The 16428-nt window shown below is 38.8% G+C and overlaps 1 protein-coding gene across 3 annotated transcripts in view; it reads left to right on the forward strand.

Moving 5' to 3' along the window:
* Positions 1-199: 199 nt before the first annotated feature.
* ppfibp2b (PPFIA binding protein 2b) overlaps positions 200-16428 on the forward strand; it is a 56872-nt gene continuing 40643 nt past the window's right edge. Inside the window, exon 1 of one of the 3 annotated variants that reach the window (XM_026312270.1) lies at positions 200-369. In XM_026312270.1, the coding sequence (XP_026168055.1) occupies positions 278-369 (92 nt within the window). In that variant the 5' untranslated portion in view covers positions 200-277. The remainder of the gene's footprint in view (positions 370-16428) is intronic. The other 2 variants (XM_026312271.2, XM_026312272.2) reach the window with 2 other exon arrangements.

The raw sequence follows: 16428 nt of genomic DNA on the forward strand, positions 1-16428 counted from the left end.
CCTATTTTTATTCACCGGTGTATTTATCATAAAGCACATTCCAAACCATTACTTAAAAGAACTCTAATGTGACTATAAGGACAAGCACTAACTAAGGAGCTTACGAGGTAAGGACTTCCGAGCAGCTAGTGAAGGCGTCACGCCTGTCACATGGCAGGTGAGAGGGAGCTCGCGCTACAGTACGGCGCACTGTACAGACCAAGGACCAGTATGCAGCTCAGTCTAACCTGCGTGTGTGTGAGTGGGGTTTTTGCGCGTGGTAGGAGCATGTGTATATATGTTTGGTGTGTGCCTATTTACTCTCCGAGTTTCTCCAGCAAACAAAAGTAAAGGATTTGTCTCGATAAAGCTTCAGAGCAGTTGCATATCGTAAGTAAAACGACACCATGGGTGAATTACTTTGGTATTCTTCTTCTGTTGTACACTTCACGCTCTGCCTGCTGTTTTCAGAAATGTTAATTTCATTTTTTTTTTCTTCTAGATATTATAGTTGTAATGTGGGACTATTACAAATTTAGTCATTATATGCAACAATAGAAGTTCTTAAAGTTCTTAAAGTTGAATGTTGCGCGTAAGAAGTAGTGAAATCTTTTTACCTTCGTTGAACAATTGCTTGGTTTCAGCATGAAGGAGCTTTTTTCTTTCTTTCTTTACGTAAAAGTGACTTTTTGGTTCATGGGTATTGCTTTCTTAAAAGAAATAATAATGATAACGAGCCTTTAGCGTTTATAATGGGACTTCATATGTCAGTGAGCAATAGTGTGTTTGCAGAGACTTAAACATATCTTTAGTCTAATCCTCCTTACCAGTACTAGAACAGTGTATAGAATATGGTACTAGAATATACAGAGTATTCATACCATTATTTACGTTATTAATATAATATTGCTGTAATAGCAGTGTGGCATATACAGGCTAGTTATATTGTAGAACATGTAATATGCACTTATAATTAATAGATTTTTTTTGTTGTTGTTGTTGTTTTTTTTGTGTTTTTGTGTTTTTTTCCCACATGACAGCAAATTTGGTGAAATGCTCCAGGGCAGAAAACATAATACTTTTATTGCGATACTGGTGCTTCCCTGCTTGCTCAGTCATATGCTCTCAGCTTGGAGCTATTAAATGATGTTTAGTTGCACTGACACATGCTGTGTCATTGCAAATCATTAATTTCTGACAGCATGAGTAAAGGGGGGGTGCTGATATCCTAATGGAGGAAAATCAAGGGTGATGTGTGGCTCCCCTCTGCTAAAGCATCTGCTGCATATAAATGCTGGGGATCGCACATGGCCACACACACACACACACACACAGGCCACATGCACGCACAGACATCACAGACAGGCAACTTGAGAGAGCTGAAGGAGCCTCCTGCCACTGAATAAAGGCCGGTGCCTCTTTTCTATTGCAAATCTCATTTAAAAGAGAGTGAGTTGAAAGGCATGATTGCTGCTGACGACATTGAATTGATTGAGGCAGCTTTGGTTGGCACTTGGGAGGTATTAGCACTCAGAAACATCAGATCAAACAAAGACAGGAAATGAAGTGAAATGACAGTAGATAAAGGTTTTAAATTTGTAACAAATGTGTTACTGTAACATTCATTAAACAGTTTGTTTTGACAGGGTTAGTCTGCTTGCGCAGTAGGTTTTAAAGCTGCTCCGGATCAGCAGATGATGGCACCCATCCCTGTGATCAAAGCCGCTTGTGTAATACCAGTGGTTTTCTCTGCAACCATATACATTCAGATGATTGTTCTGTTATTGCACCTTTACTGTAGTTCAATGGAGGTAATCCACTGTTTCCTGATGGTGGCGAGAGACGCAGAAGAGGAACAGGAGACAAAAAGGGAAAGGGAGGAGACATATAGGCATGAGAGAAGAAGAGCTACTACAAGAGAAGTGTAGACACCAGGAGATGAAGTCTCCATGTTAATCTACAAAGAAAAATTAATTACTTGATGAGGAAGAAAAAAATAAATGTGAAATGGCAAAAAATTAAATTCAGTAGATGTTATCTTTGGTTTTCTGTCAAGGGAGGGAATAGGTGGCAGGCCAGCCAGAGGGAAAACAGAAAAGAAAAGAAGAAAAAATGAAAAGAGCCATCTGTGGAATTCTAGATAAGTTTAGTTTTGTCATTTTAGTTTTTGACAAATTTTTTGACAGTCCACATTATAACGACCCAAAACATAAGTGGGCGAGGGACAAGCTAAAGGTTTAACATGTCATAAAGGGAAGTACTGTGTTGGTGGAAATGTGTGATAAAGTGTAAAATATGCAAATATAATCATCATGGAACTACACAGCAACTGTAATCCATGTTTGAGCAGCCTGTGCTGTCTGTGTATGGATATTACAACTCTACAACAAAAACTCTTCAACAAAAGCCACTTGTTTGAGGAAAGAAAGAGATAGAATTATATGAAATAAAATGATGCACTTCAGGTGTTTGACTTTGTTCTGTTTTGTAGGAAACCAAACCTGAATTTGTTTGCATGGGCATTATTGTCTTGGGAATTAAGGAAAGGTGTTAGAACCACAGAGTTCACATGGTGCCTTGAAATGAGTTTATAGTGTCACTTGTAAAACCAATAATTAGACCTAATGACGTCCAATAGTCAGTTACTCATTCAGATCCATATCCATATGTAATCATTGGGTGGTTAAAGGTAGTATCAAGAGCTTAGCTGTCTGTTTTTTGCTTGAATCACTGTCACACATACTAAGATAATAGTGTGGTACTTTTTGGAGCTTTAGTTTGGCCTTTATGCCTTGGATTGCAACTGTACTCACACACAAAACAAGTGACTGACTTTGATTGTTTCATTGATTTGGTTAAGCAACACTTTTTGTTTCCAGCTTCTTCAGTGTGAGAAATTGATGTTTTTTGTCAGATATGATCTTTAATATCTTTAGGTTTTGAACTGTTGGTTAGATAAAACTCTTTGAAGACATTGCCCTGGATTTTATAATCTGTAATGAAAATAATGGTAGTCTCTGGGGTGGGAGTCTGAGACTTAGGCCTACTTTATTATGGCATAAGGTCTAAAATGTGTTTGATATTCTTGGCTGTATTACTCCTGTTCAGAGAGATTAACGAAAATGAAGTCAGGTTTGCTGGAGTAGTTTTACCATGCAACTCCTTGCACATTGACGAGTTGAAGCTGTCTTGTCATTGTTGTTAAATGAAAATCACTGTTTGCCTGTGGTGTGTAAGAGAGAAGGGTTTGATGGGGTGAGGACAGGAAGCGAACTGCAAATGGCAAATTGGGATGGAAAGAAGGGAAATTAGCTACAGTTTACAAACGAGTAGAAGATAAAAGCTGGGGTTATTTGATTTTCTTTCCATCAGCTCATCTGCTGCTCTGTGAGAATGAGCAGGGAGTGACTGTGAGACTGCTGGATGATGTAGCTTTTCAAGAGGTCATCCAGTGTACTAAAACTTGAAACAACTTCCACCTTTTAGCAGTAACGAAAATTAAATTATGGAGTTTTTAAGTTTAATATTTAGGTTTATGTTATTTGATGCAAGTATACTAAACTGGAAGTGGTATTTAACAAGTAGTATGTAGTTGAATACTTGCTACAATAACTGAAAACACTGGTGTGTGTGTGCATGTGTGTGTGCGTGCATGTGTGGTTGTGTATGTGTATGCATGCACACATGCAGAACCTTTAAGAATTAATTTGCCTTGATTGCATTTTTGATTATTGATTATTGATTTTTGAGTATTCTTTCACAGACACAACTAATTGAATAATCAAAAAGAGAATTGGCACATTCATTTGATGAAAAGAATGGTTATTTGCAACCCAGAATGTAGAAACACAGGGAAAGTGTAAATTTTATTTACATAGCACCTGTCAAGATAAAAATCACAAAGTGCTTCACATAAAAACCAAAATAAAATACAAGACCAAAATAAGTCAGAAACTCAGTGAAATGCAACACTGATGCTAAACGAAAGCCTGTTGGAAAAGATAAGTCTTCAGTGTAGTGACTTCACATATTTCAGACTGGGGGGCAGTGAGTTCCAGAGTGTGGGGGCCACGACTGCAAAGGCTCTGTCACCTTTAGTTTTAAGTCTGGATTTAGAGCTAAATAACAAGCCCTGACCAGAAGACCTGAAAGTCCGACTGGTGACATAGGGGTGGGTTCTTCACAAAGCAGAGCCCTAAAAGTGAAAACCAGAACTTTCCCAATTTAAAAATTCTCAATTTAATGGGAAGCCCGTGCAAAGAAATCAGCAGAGGGGGTAAGTAAGTGCTTGGAGGATCTGGTCAGGAGCTTTGCAGCAGCATTTTGCACAAGCTGCAGATGGTCCAAAGACATTTTACTGAGGCAAGTGAACACTGAGTTACAATAGTCCAGGTGAGATGAAATAAAAGCATGAATCTCCATCTCAGATTTAGATACCATAGAACTAAGTTTAGTGCTGTTTCTTAACTGATGAAAACAAAAAAACAGATATTTAACATGCATATTCATGGACAGTTGCCTGTCAAAAGTCACACCCAGGTTTCTAATCGTTGGTTTAATATAACAAGTAAGTGAGCCTAATTTACCGAGTGTGGTTATGTGCTTATTGCATCTGTCCGCATCTGACGGACATTTCATGCTGTGCAACAGGGGCAATAACTTAAGTGATACTGAGTTCTCGAATTGCTTGTTGCTTTCTTATTTTTATTTCTACTTTCTCATTATTGCCTTGTCATAGTTGAACTAATGTCAGTACAAATAATAAAGTTCAGGAAATTGGCTGATCAGTATTTTACCTGGAATTGATTTCAACTTCATCTTTTATTCTGAGAATTTTAGCTCCATGGACTGTTCTGCTTGGTCTTTGTGCTTCTTTGTAAAATGGCCTGGATGTTTTATTCCAGAACTTATAGATTAACATCTTTATTTTACTGAAGTAGGGGGGATAGTTCAGCGTTAAGCACAAAATAATAGTCCAAGATACTTGGATATACACACACACGGTGTGTGTGAGTATGACTCTGTGCCCCTGCTTCTTGATGACATTTACTTGAGACCCTCTAAAAGACAAAACACACACATCCTGCTTATGTTTATGTGATGGTAACATTATCCTGTAATGTGATCTGTGTCTGTTCTTGTCTAGCTAGCTTGTTAGTGGATTGTGACTGTGACTCTGTGTAACCCTAATCTCCTGTAGCCAAGGTGCCGGTCTCTGAAGTGCAGCACTTCACCGTTTTGGTTTTGGTTAGCTGTCATTGGGGATCACTGCAGAGTTTTTATCAAGTTACTAGTCTATACCAGCCAAATGCACTTTAAAGACCAGAGTCTTTGAGCTCCATTTAAATCAGCTGGCAGAGCCAGAGTTGTTTTTTTTTTGTTGTGTGTCCTGAAGATGCTCACCTAACCAAAACTCTGGTTTTGAGGAGATTGTCCTGATGATGACAAAAGTGATGTTTGTTGTGGCATGAAGCCATCTCTGTTTTGGTTTTATTCTACCAATTTTGCACACAAAGGTCAGTCTACTCATGCAACAGAGACAACAGTCAACTGTGACTCTGGAGAAGCTTTGTCAGATCTGCTGATGTCATCAGTATGAACCCAGCTTGGGCTGGGCCACGAGTAACAGGGAGGGTCAAATGAAATGATGCTATCGGTTTCATTATGAGAAATATGTGCAGTCCAGGTGTTTATGGAATTTACCCATATTAAGATTGAAAATATGTATTGCTACATGATACATTTCTATTTCTGACAAGCCTTATTTTTGCTATTTCCTGTGAAACCCCCAAATGAACTAAAGCGTAATACTATTTTGCTGGACTACCCCTTTTAAATTTCAGCTGCATCTGGTGAAGTGTTGCTAAGCTAATGCTAAGCTAGCAGTTTAAAAGGCTCTGAATCTTCATCTTTGTTATCAGGGAAGATGGAGATTCAGGAAGTTTCTGAAATCTGGCTGGTAAGAAATACACTTTGGGTTGTGGAAATTATGTGGAAGCCATTACTGGTCAGTAAAGTGATCAAATCAAGTTACAGTTCTATGAATTCTGGGTAACCATCAGATGTTACATCTCTGCCTGAAATCTGTTGAAATTTGTCACAAAAATGGCAAAAATAAACTATATGACTTTAAAATTAAGTGGAGTATGAAGACGCACAAATGGAAATACTAAAGTTAAGAATCAACAGCCCATTCTTAAAATTGTAAAAATAGTCTTTAACAGAAATTTGTTTAATACAACATTGACAACCTTCAGTATTACAATATTGGTTTTCTGTTTCTTTGGGGCCCTGTGATGGACTGGTGACCTGTCCAGGGTGTACCCCTGCCTTTCACCCAAAGAGAGCTGGGATAGGCTCCAGCAGATCCCTGTGACCCTGGTTAGTAATAAGTGGGTATAGATAATGGGGAAATACTACTTACCTGTAATCACCGCTCAACAGTTTTAGTTATGAAGCTAATGGATGACTTCATGAAGGAGCAAGTTAGACCAGCGGGACTTTATGGGTCTCATTTAACCCTCAATAATTAGAGCTTGGTTTGCATCACACAGTTTCCACTTGGAGTACACTGATTAAATATTTATAACAAACAGCAAAGGCATAAACCTTTCAACTGCCTTGATAGCACGTGTGGTTGTTCCTCCCATGGTGCCTTGCTGTGTCATCCTGTTAGCTTCAACGCATGGCCGAATGAGTCTATTATATACCTGCCCATTTCATTACCTGCAGTGGCTCCCACTGTTTCTAGCTAAGTGCTGTCATGCAAGATTGTGACTATCTTTAATGCATATGTACAAAGTGGTGCTGACATGTTTTTACAGCACTGGCTTGCTGAGACTGCTCTTTGAGCTTTCTGCTTATGTCTATGCCAAAATGAGCTGTAAAATAAAAACAGCAACTACTTTGGAAAGGCAAAAGCATATCCTCCGGACAGCTGTACTTTCTAATCCAGGTGTTGCTTTTAGAAAGAACCCATAGTTTCTTTTCTTTTTGGGGGTCAACAGTTGAAAGGAAGAAAGATCCAGGACAAACATGAGTGTCATTAAACAGAAAATTTTAGCTTTTGTTGTCTTGTTTTGAGGCTGGTAAAGTACTGTTATGTTTTGTTTTGTTTTTTTCAGGGAGGGAATGTATGTAATCAACCCACCCTCCTGTGATTACTTTCCTGGAGTTGTAAAAACAACCACACAAAATGAGCATCACATTGAGAGTAATGACGTTCTAGAGCAGCTGCCCAATCTTGTCTCTAAAAAGTCATATGCATATATGACACTGATTCTTTTTATTGCTGCTTGTATTGTTTATATGTCCTTAATAGTGTGTATCTGGAACAGAGCTAAACAAATATTCAACACATTTTATAACACTATAAATACACATTTTTTTATTGCATGTAGATGAATGCCAGAAATAAGCAGTGCACACATCCTTTTTTTTTAACTTTGTGCTGAAAATGCTGCCAAAAATTCTTCTCTGTGTTTGCTCCATGGTATGGTCAGCTTTTCCACAGGCTTGTAAAAGCAAATGCTACATGGGAATGGTAGTTCCCCCCTTGGAGCTGTACCAGATACAAGCTTTCCCATTAAAAACTCAAAATCATGTACATTCAGACGTAATGCTGCAGAAAATCCATGAAGAGGAGGATGATTGTTCATCGATATAAAAAAATCTCCAAAAAGGTGGATCATAGCAAATACTAGATTATTCTACTTTAAACATTTGCCAATAACAGCAAGAAACTGATATTGATTAGATGAGGAGTTCAGCATTGTGTGGACTTGGATTGATACTGTATTGTATTGACAGTTCAGGCTGACAGTCAGTCAATCAGTCTAGTCTGGTGGTGAATTAAATTAATTGGCGTGGAGCCGTTTGTCTGGTCTCAATGGAATTTATACTCAGCGTGAGACTGAGGTGGGGCCCATAGGCATGAACTGTTTTCAGTGCTGCAACCATCATAAGCAAGGATGAACACAAATTCAACTTGTTGACCCACAGAAATGCATTTTGATCATGCTCAAACTCTAATGGAAGAGAGAGCTGGAGTGCTGACAGTAGAGAAAGCTAAAATCATGATACAAAAACATCCAGTTCTGTGTTTCAGCAGCAATATAGCAAATATATATTCACACTTTTTCACCTGCTTCAGCTTCATGACACCACTACTAAGTCTGCACACTGATCAGTTGACTGCCATGACTTCACCTATCACAACTAGAGAGGAAACCTCATCAACAAAAACAAACTAAGAGCTCAGTATGCAGGGTCCTTTGTCAGCCTGTGCCTCTCAGATGCAGATGTTAAACTCACTATGAGCCCCTAATACAGACCCTGATGTACTTCGCAACATTATAACTTCAGCTTTATGAACATGTCAGCTCAGCTGTTGTTTGGTATGCAGCATGCTTTTATAATGCCCTGTGCATTTAGCTGCAGGTGTCAGGTTACAGGACCTCTGTGTGATGAAGCCTATTATTTAATCACCCTTTGCTAACACCAGGGTTGCCAAGTACATCAAGAAGAGGAACAGGGCAGAATGTGAAAACCAGGGAACCCATTTGTACACTTGGCTGTTACTGTGTTCTGCCTGATATAGTCACTGTCAATGCTGCTGCACTGTGCTCTGCATCTGTGTGTGAATGTGTGTGACGAAGTCATGCAGCATCTCTTGTCAGAGTAATTTTATTCTAGTCATCTTGCACACACACACACACACGATCATTTGCTATCTAGCTGGTGTGATGAGGTGGAAGAGCTAAATATAATGGTGGAGATGTTTGTGTACAAATCCAGTGTGGCTTGGCAGTGCTTGTCATTATTCCATCTACACCAAAAATATACATACTATAAGAGTCAGTGTTTTCTCATCTTCATAAAAAAGTCTTTCAAACTCGTTTCCATGATTGACATGTCAGCGTCTAGAAGACTGTGACTTTTGAGTTGCAGGTGTCTGGTTTTGTTCACACGTCACTGCTATTTGGTTTTAAGTACAACATTATGAATAACATCGATAATATAACTTTTTTTTTTTTTTGCACCATCCATCAAACCCTAAAAGATGACATTGAATTACTTAACACTTCTTAATAGCAGTATTAAGAAGCAGCTTAATAACAGTCCGCCAAATCCAGGTTAAACTAAACAAGCTGCTATTATTGTTGTAAAAGACTTGTGTAAAGCATCATAATATTTATGAAGGATTTCACGTTTCACGACATATATTGAGGAGATCGTGTTGAACCTCTTATTCTAATTATATAGTCATTAAATGGCTAAAATGTGATCCAGTTTTAACAGATGGCTGAATGTGAAAAATCACAAACCTTGATTCCATAAATTCAGTTTTATTTATACTCATATCTGCTAGCTTAGTATTTATTTTTCTATGCTGACATTCCACTTAAACATGTATATAATATTTCCCTTTTTCTGATTGCAATGCAAAAAGAATGGATTGCAAGTTAGACCATTAATAATCATATGCTTGCAAGTGCTTGCCTCTGGGTTTAATTACTCCATATCACTTCTACACTGTGACAGTCAGACAGAAGTAGTTAATGTTATTATTTTCCAAAGCCTGTATCAGTATCAGAGACTAACTAAATAGGCTTCAGTGACATTCATTTGAAACACATCTCTGCTTTTGTTGTACTGTATATTTAAATGTATGCTGTTTGAGTGATCTACTGCTGGAATGGTGGCTTGTACTTCACATTGTGTTGTGTTGCAAACCAGTGTGGTAAATGTCTAATTTCTGGCTTGAGTGTTTGAAAAAGTGTTTGAAAAACCATAACTAGAGGAGAGAGGCAGAGCTAGTTTTTCTGGCTGCGCTAAGGGACAGAGCAAGGAACATCCTCACATGAAATGTCAGTGGTCCTGTCACATTGATGCTAATTGATGAAGAATCTGGTGTTTCTTGTTGGCTTGTCTCCTCGCTCTCTCACATACATACTTTTGTTTTCATTCCTTGTGTGGACTTTACATTGACTATGTTCATTTCCTTGAGACTTACATTAACCTTAACCACAACCTCTACTTACCTAACCCTAATCTTTACACACACACACACACACACACACACCCACCCTCACACACACACACACACACACACACACACACACAGTACATGTTGGTCTTAACATAGCTGTGAGGTCACTCACTAACATAGCCCCAAACCTTAACCTAAACCATCACACCTAAATGACTATCCCTAACCATATTCTTTAAACCAAGTCTTAACCCTTCATAGTCATGAGGACAGGCCCAATAATCCTCATAATTCTGGTTTTTAACTCAATTTGTTCACACAACCATAGAAATTGGTGTGCACACATACACACACAGTTGTATTTACCCTGTGTGACAGGAGGGCCTGGGGCTTGGGTCTGGCCTCTAGCTGGTGACACTAATCTAAACAGGCGAAGCCAAATGAGAAGGAATGGCAAACACACACAGAGGAGTGTGTGTGTTTGCCAGTGTTTCTGTGTTAATGTTTAACCCTTCTTCTCAGCTACACGTTCACATGAAATCTGGCATTTCCTGTTCTCACCCTTGTTGACACTTTAGTAATGCTGGAATTTCAAATGTCCAGGTTTTCCACCTTGAAAAAAGAACAATGAAATCTTTGTGTAGATGTTTGACAGGTATGTTCATTAATATTTAACATGTTGACTATCTGCCTGTGTGCTACTGATGAGTTATGAGAAAATATTTGTCCTGACCTTTCATCAGTGAGGAAAGGCTGGTTTTGGTCATTGAAGGTAGTGTTTTGCTTCAGCATGATGTTCTTATGTAACTGCAAATACTTTTTTTGAGGAGATGTGGTCATTTGCATGTGTAATGTATGCACATCCAAAAGTCTTAGACTCTGTATATATGTAATGCTCTCAACCTTGTGTTCCTGTCAGTGAAGTTAAAAGCAAACCGCTGATGGAACATTTTCTTCTCATAGGATATATGAGGATAATATAGCACTTAGCATTAACAGGACAGTGTGTCTACAGTTATCTATCATTTAAACAAATGAGATTTCCTATATAAACTGTGTAGTACTTGATATTATAAAGGGACAAGTATGTGTATTTCTCTTCAGCTTATAATCTTGCATGCTAATTTCAATTTTTGAAATAGGATGGCTTTATAGGCTTCATGTTTTATCCTTAAAAAAAAAATTCCTGCTGAAAATCTGTGCAGCAGTTGCGGTGCTGCATCTACAACTTTAACTGTTTTTCAGGTAATACCAGGGATTTGAAGCAGACACCTTGGGCTCTGGGAACCTGTAATGGACATTCACTGTTTTCTCTTAATTTACTCTATAAACTATTGTAGGTACTCCATTGGTCAGTTAGATACAAGCAAGTACTCATTTATGGCAGATTAATTACTATAAAATCTTTTTGCCACTTACCATAAGCATTGGTAAGATGCCCACTTAAAAAAGCAACATCTACAAAAATAAAACTAAGGGAAGAGGTTGGTAGTGGTTTCAGTGTCCTATCTGTGATTTTAAAAAAACATTAGCCACACCATTATCTCCAGCAGTCTATAGCTTCAGTGAGTGGAAAAATGCTGGGCCGACACTGCAGAAATTAATGTGAAGCTGAGTGTGTTTCACTGACCTACAGATTATAGTAAGTCAGCTTGTTGATTAGCAATAAACTATACTTATCATAATACTCCACAGGTGAGTGTTGTACATTAATCCACCCAATGTCCTCTTAAATCAAGCTCTAACTTTATTGGAGAAACTTTCACTTGTTGGTCAAATCTCTTTACCACTGTATAGTTCATCTCCACTGGCTCTGCTTCTTTATCTTTCTCCGTTTACCACTGTGCAGCTGTTTTCCCCACAGTACATTTAGCTGCAGTAATTAGGACAACCCATGTCCAAACTTGTATAAGAAGTGAACAGTATACCAACTATTATTAACTGATGTGTTAACCTGGAGGTCATTCATGCCACTAGTTTTTGTCCATTCAGACTGTCAGCACAAACACCCACATCTAGTTCTTTTTTGCTAAGTTTAATCTATGGATCTTGGCTGTTAGTGCAGGTCAGGGCAGGTTGTTCCACAGTGATTTTCATAGTTAAGCTGTACAAGTATGTGGTCATTCTGGGTACCTGACATGTGTCAGTGTATGTGTACTGTAACAACAGTAGCCCTGTAAACTCTCTGTCAGGCTGCTGCTTCATCTGTGCAGTCAGTGTGCATGTTGATTCATCAAGGGCACCAAGTCTTAAAGTCCTTCAGGTTAATTAACAACCAGTGGATAACTGGGCCCCGTGATGGACTGATGACCTGTCCAGGGTCTAACCCTGCCTTTCACCTGAAGAGAGCTGTGAAGGGATCCAGCAGATCCCATCCATCCATCCATCCATTTTCTATACCCGCTTTTCCTGGCTCATTATGGGCAATTTAGAGTCACCAATCAACCTGACATACATGTTTTTGGACTGTGGGAGGAAACCGGAGTACCTGGAGAAAACCCACACAAGCACAGGGAGAACATGCAAACTCCACACAGAAAGGCCAGGATGCGAACCCATGACCTTCTTGCTGTGAGGCAACAGTGCTAACCACTCAGCCACCATGCTGCCCCCAGCAGATCCCAATGACCCTAAATAGGAATAAGTGGGTATAGATAATGGATGGATAGATAGATAGATAGATAGATAGATAGATAGATAGATAGATAGATAGATAGATAGATAGATAGATAGATAGATAGATAGATAGATAGATAACTGGTTCAATGACAAGTTAACTTTAAATAATAAATAAAATCCCATGAAATCATTGTAGGTTAGAGGAAAGGTTTTCTGACAGCATTTCTGTCTCAGGACACCATAACATTATTTCCTCACTGCAGGATGGAACTGAGATCAACAAAACTCCTTTTATAAAGGCATCTGGAACTGGAAAATAATGCCAAAAAGTAGTTCCTGAACAAAATTAACTAGTTTGAAGTATGGTCATTGTAAAGTAGATGTCCAGAACGTAGTAGAGCGTATTGTACTGGGCCATGACATGACTAAGGCCTGTGTTGTTTTCTACCCTTGCTGTGACTCTTGAACACAGCATACTAATTCAGACATGCATTCTTGTCTGTGCTGTTTTATGTACCACCTTGCACATTATTAATAATGCTCTTTACCAAGCCTTTTATTTCAGAATTTTCCACATCTCATACTCTATGACTTAAATTTAATGCACACATTATAATAAATACCATTTTGTCTAAAAGCTCACATTATTATTTGCTATCCTCATGATGATCATTGACTAGAGGTCATGTGTTGTTTTGTGTTATGGTTCATTACCCCCAGTCTGAGGGCAAAATAGATTACAGCAGAAACTAGAGCAGAAGTCAAGTGAACTGACTGGACTATAACACAGACACAGTCAAGGAGAAAGAAATCAGATAAAGTATACAAAAAGCAGACAACAGAGATGTATTTGAGAGAACTGAGCAGAACAGTGCAGATCTGAATCAAATGCACTTTAGCATGACTAAATAGAGAGCATTGCAGGGCTGGGATTGCAGATTAAACTACATATTCCTGCACCCCCAGCAGCCATACATTAGCAATGGTTCACAGATCACACACTATTCACAGTCTTAAACTAGAAAAGATAATCTAAACAGTGTTCAAGCCCATGGACGTAGTTCTAAGATGATACTTTTTATAGCTTTTCTCTCTGACGTGTCCGTGTGTGGGGGTGTTATTGAGCATGATAATAAAGTAGTTCTCTTAAAGGGAAATAATCTTACAGAGTAAAAAATACATTTATGCATCTTCCTGTATTGACACAGCATTTACTGCAGTTTTGTGTGTGCAGTCATACTTGGATGTGCACAATGTGTCTTTTAACTGTGATGAAATATAAATGTAAGGCTTTATTAACTGATGTCCCAATAATGGATGCTAGTCTAGCCTCGTTGTTTTAGTTCTGCCCAGAGACAAGTGATCAAGCCAATACACAAACTCTTTGTATAGAAATACTGCTGTATATTGCTATTTGTTTGTTAGCTTTATGCTGGACTTTATTATATATTTTTTTTCTTTGTTGCTGTGTCTTGCCACAATAAAGTGCTCACGGACAATAAATCCCAATAAACCTCAGTAGTTGTTACAAATGTCTCTGCTTGCTGATGTACAGAGCAGCAGGACCAGTGTAAAGCAGTAAAGAAGAGCAGAGCTGGATGACAGTAATGTACTGAGGACTGGTGGTTCTGATGGTACAAATAAAGCTCATAGCAATACAGCCACTTGGCTACCAGACAGTGAGATATCCGTAGCTACTAGGTGCCTCTTGCTGCTAGATGTGGGCAGTTAAGCACATAAAGACACCACCTGATCATGCTTCCTGCTTTCACTCATCTCCTCCCCTCTTATACCTCCCTCATCTCAGTGTAGTGGAGTCGGACAGAGGCTGGAGGGGATAGGAGCAAGGTTGCAGTGAAGCAGCAGCCACATTGCTTTGTTTTCTGTTCTCACATACAGGTGCACCACATGGAAAAATTATATGTTTGCATACAGGCACCCAGCAGATGTTTGATCTGATCACATGGCATGGTCAGGGATAATGGAACTGATTAAGCGTAGTTGCGAGTTGAGACAGTGGCTGGTTCAGAGGGCCATTCCAACATCTGGGTTTAAGTCCAACATTAGAAACTATATTGAGTTTTTATGTGCGAAAGCTGAAGCTTCATCTGTGTTTATTTTTTCAGTTAGTGTAGAAGGTATTGTTCTGAAACCTGCTGTTTCTCACCAGCCGGGGTGGGGGAATGTTGAAACCAAAGTCCCGCTCACACAGGAGGCAGTAGGTTTGTATAGAGTGTGCATTTGCAGGAGGATGTGCAGGAAGGTGCTGAACCATCATCCATTGTTATCTATAAACTGCTCCACTGACCAGGAAACATGCCTGAGCTATCATCAGGTACTCATACGTAGGATAACAAATAGGTGGTTTGTCGTTGACGCTTGGACATGAATTTAATGATTGATTTTAGACATTATTTTAAAATTACTCTTTTCAGAAAACTGCTTTTATTGCATTATGCCATTTTTTCTAAAGACACAGCTCATGTCAAGCTTTATTTCATAATTTCATGACAGTTGTGTTATCACCACCACTCTATCTCACCTTTCATACAGAGTGTGTGGAGTGCCAGTTTTCTTTAGGAGAGAGAGAGCCATCAACACTGAGGCGGGTGTAACTGTAAGAAACTGGTCTCATATTGTTTTGTTTGACAAACTAGTTTTTCTAGAGTATGACTCTCTTCCTGGGAAAAGGTGTGTCTGTTTTTGCAACAGCCAAGACATGAAGGCGAAATCAAGGAACACAGGCAATGTGATTTGGCCTCAGGCGAGGGGGCGATCCCGCCATACGGTTTAACAGGGATTTTTGATCAATTACATTAGGTTCATTAGTTTTATCATTGCTCTTTATTCTGACTATAACAACATAATGATGCAACTGTAAAGATGTAAAATAAGCTCTTAAGTATATATTGTAACTCATTTGTTTACTTTGTGATAAAAAAAGCTAAATACTGTTAAAAAGCTATCTTAAGCAGAAGATATTAAAGTATTGCAATGGTTTATTGTAAACAATAGTTTTATTTTCTAAAATACTGCATAAATAAAGAAAGCATTTAAGTGAAAGTGAAAATATTTTAAAGACTTCAAGTTGGTGAAACAATTTCATCATGGGACATTTCTGTAACAAGAAATCAAAAGGAGATACAGACACGCCCTCACTATTCACTCTTCTTTCTCTCACACACTGTCACACACACATTTCCTCAGACATATAACAGTTGTACAGATTGTGCAACATGGGAGACGGTGGATTGTAGGTTGTTACTATTTGTCTTGTCAGCTCTGTGCAGGAATAGCACAGTAATCTCTGTATCAGCACCCTCATTCAGTGCAACAGTGGAACACACAGAGCCATGTAAAACCCACCATGTCCTTGCTTATATACACTCTCTTTCTCACACACAAAGACAAAGGCGTTGTTGTCCTGTTGAGGTCAACTGATGTCACAGAGAGACAAAGACAGAGAGTCACTCTGTCATTGTGTCTAAATGGTGCCTTCACCCTCTGTCTCAACAAGACCAATATGGAGCCCTTTATAATTATTAACAATAAAATGACCAAATGTGAGCAGAGGCATGCTTTGGCTGAAAAATGTGAGATTGTAATGACAGCATGTGACTCTTAAGTGTGTCTTGTAACTGCTGGTGCCTTCATTGTGAGTTGTAGCTGTGGATGTTAGTGCTAATGTCGAAGAGCATTAGGTTGCTCAGTAGGAGGGTTTATTTTCCCAAGGCGTCAGTAGATTACATCACCATCCTTTCCCTGTGGTTTCTGCAGGTTGATGTCTGTTCGGCTATAATTCGCCATGACAGGCTGACAGAGGGATGAGGGCCTTGAAG

This window comes from Mastacembelus armatus, chromosome 6 (genome assembly GCF_900324485.2).
Source record: "Mastacembelus armatus chromosome 6, fMasArm1.2, whole genome shotgun sequence".
Lineage (NCBI taxonomy): Eukaryota > Metazoa > Chordata > Actinopteri > Synbranchiformes > Mastacembelidae > Mastacembelus > Mastacembelus armatus.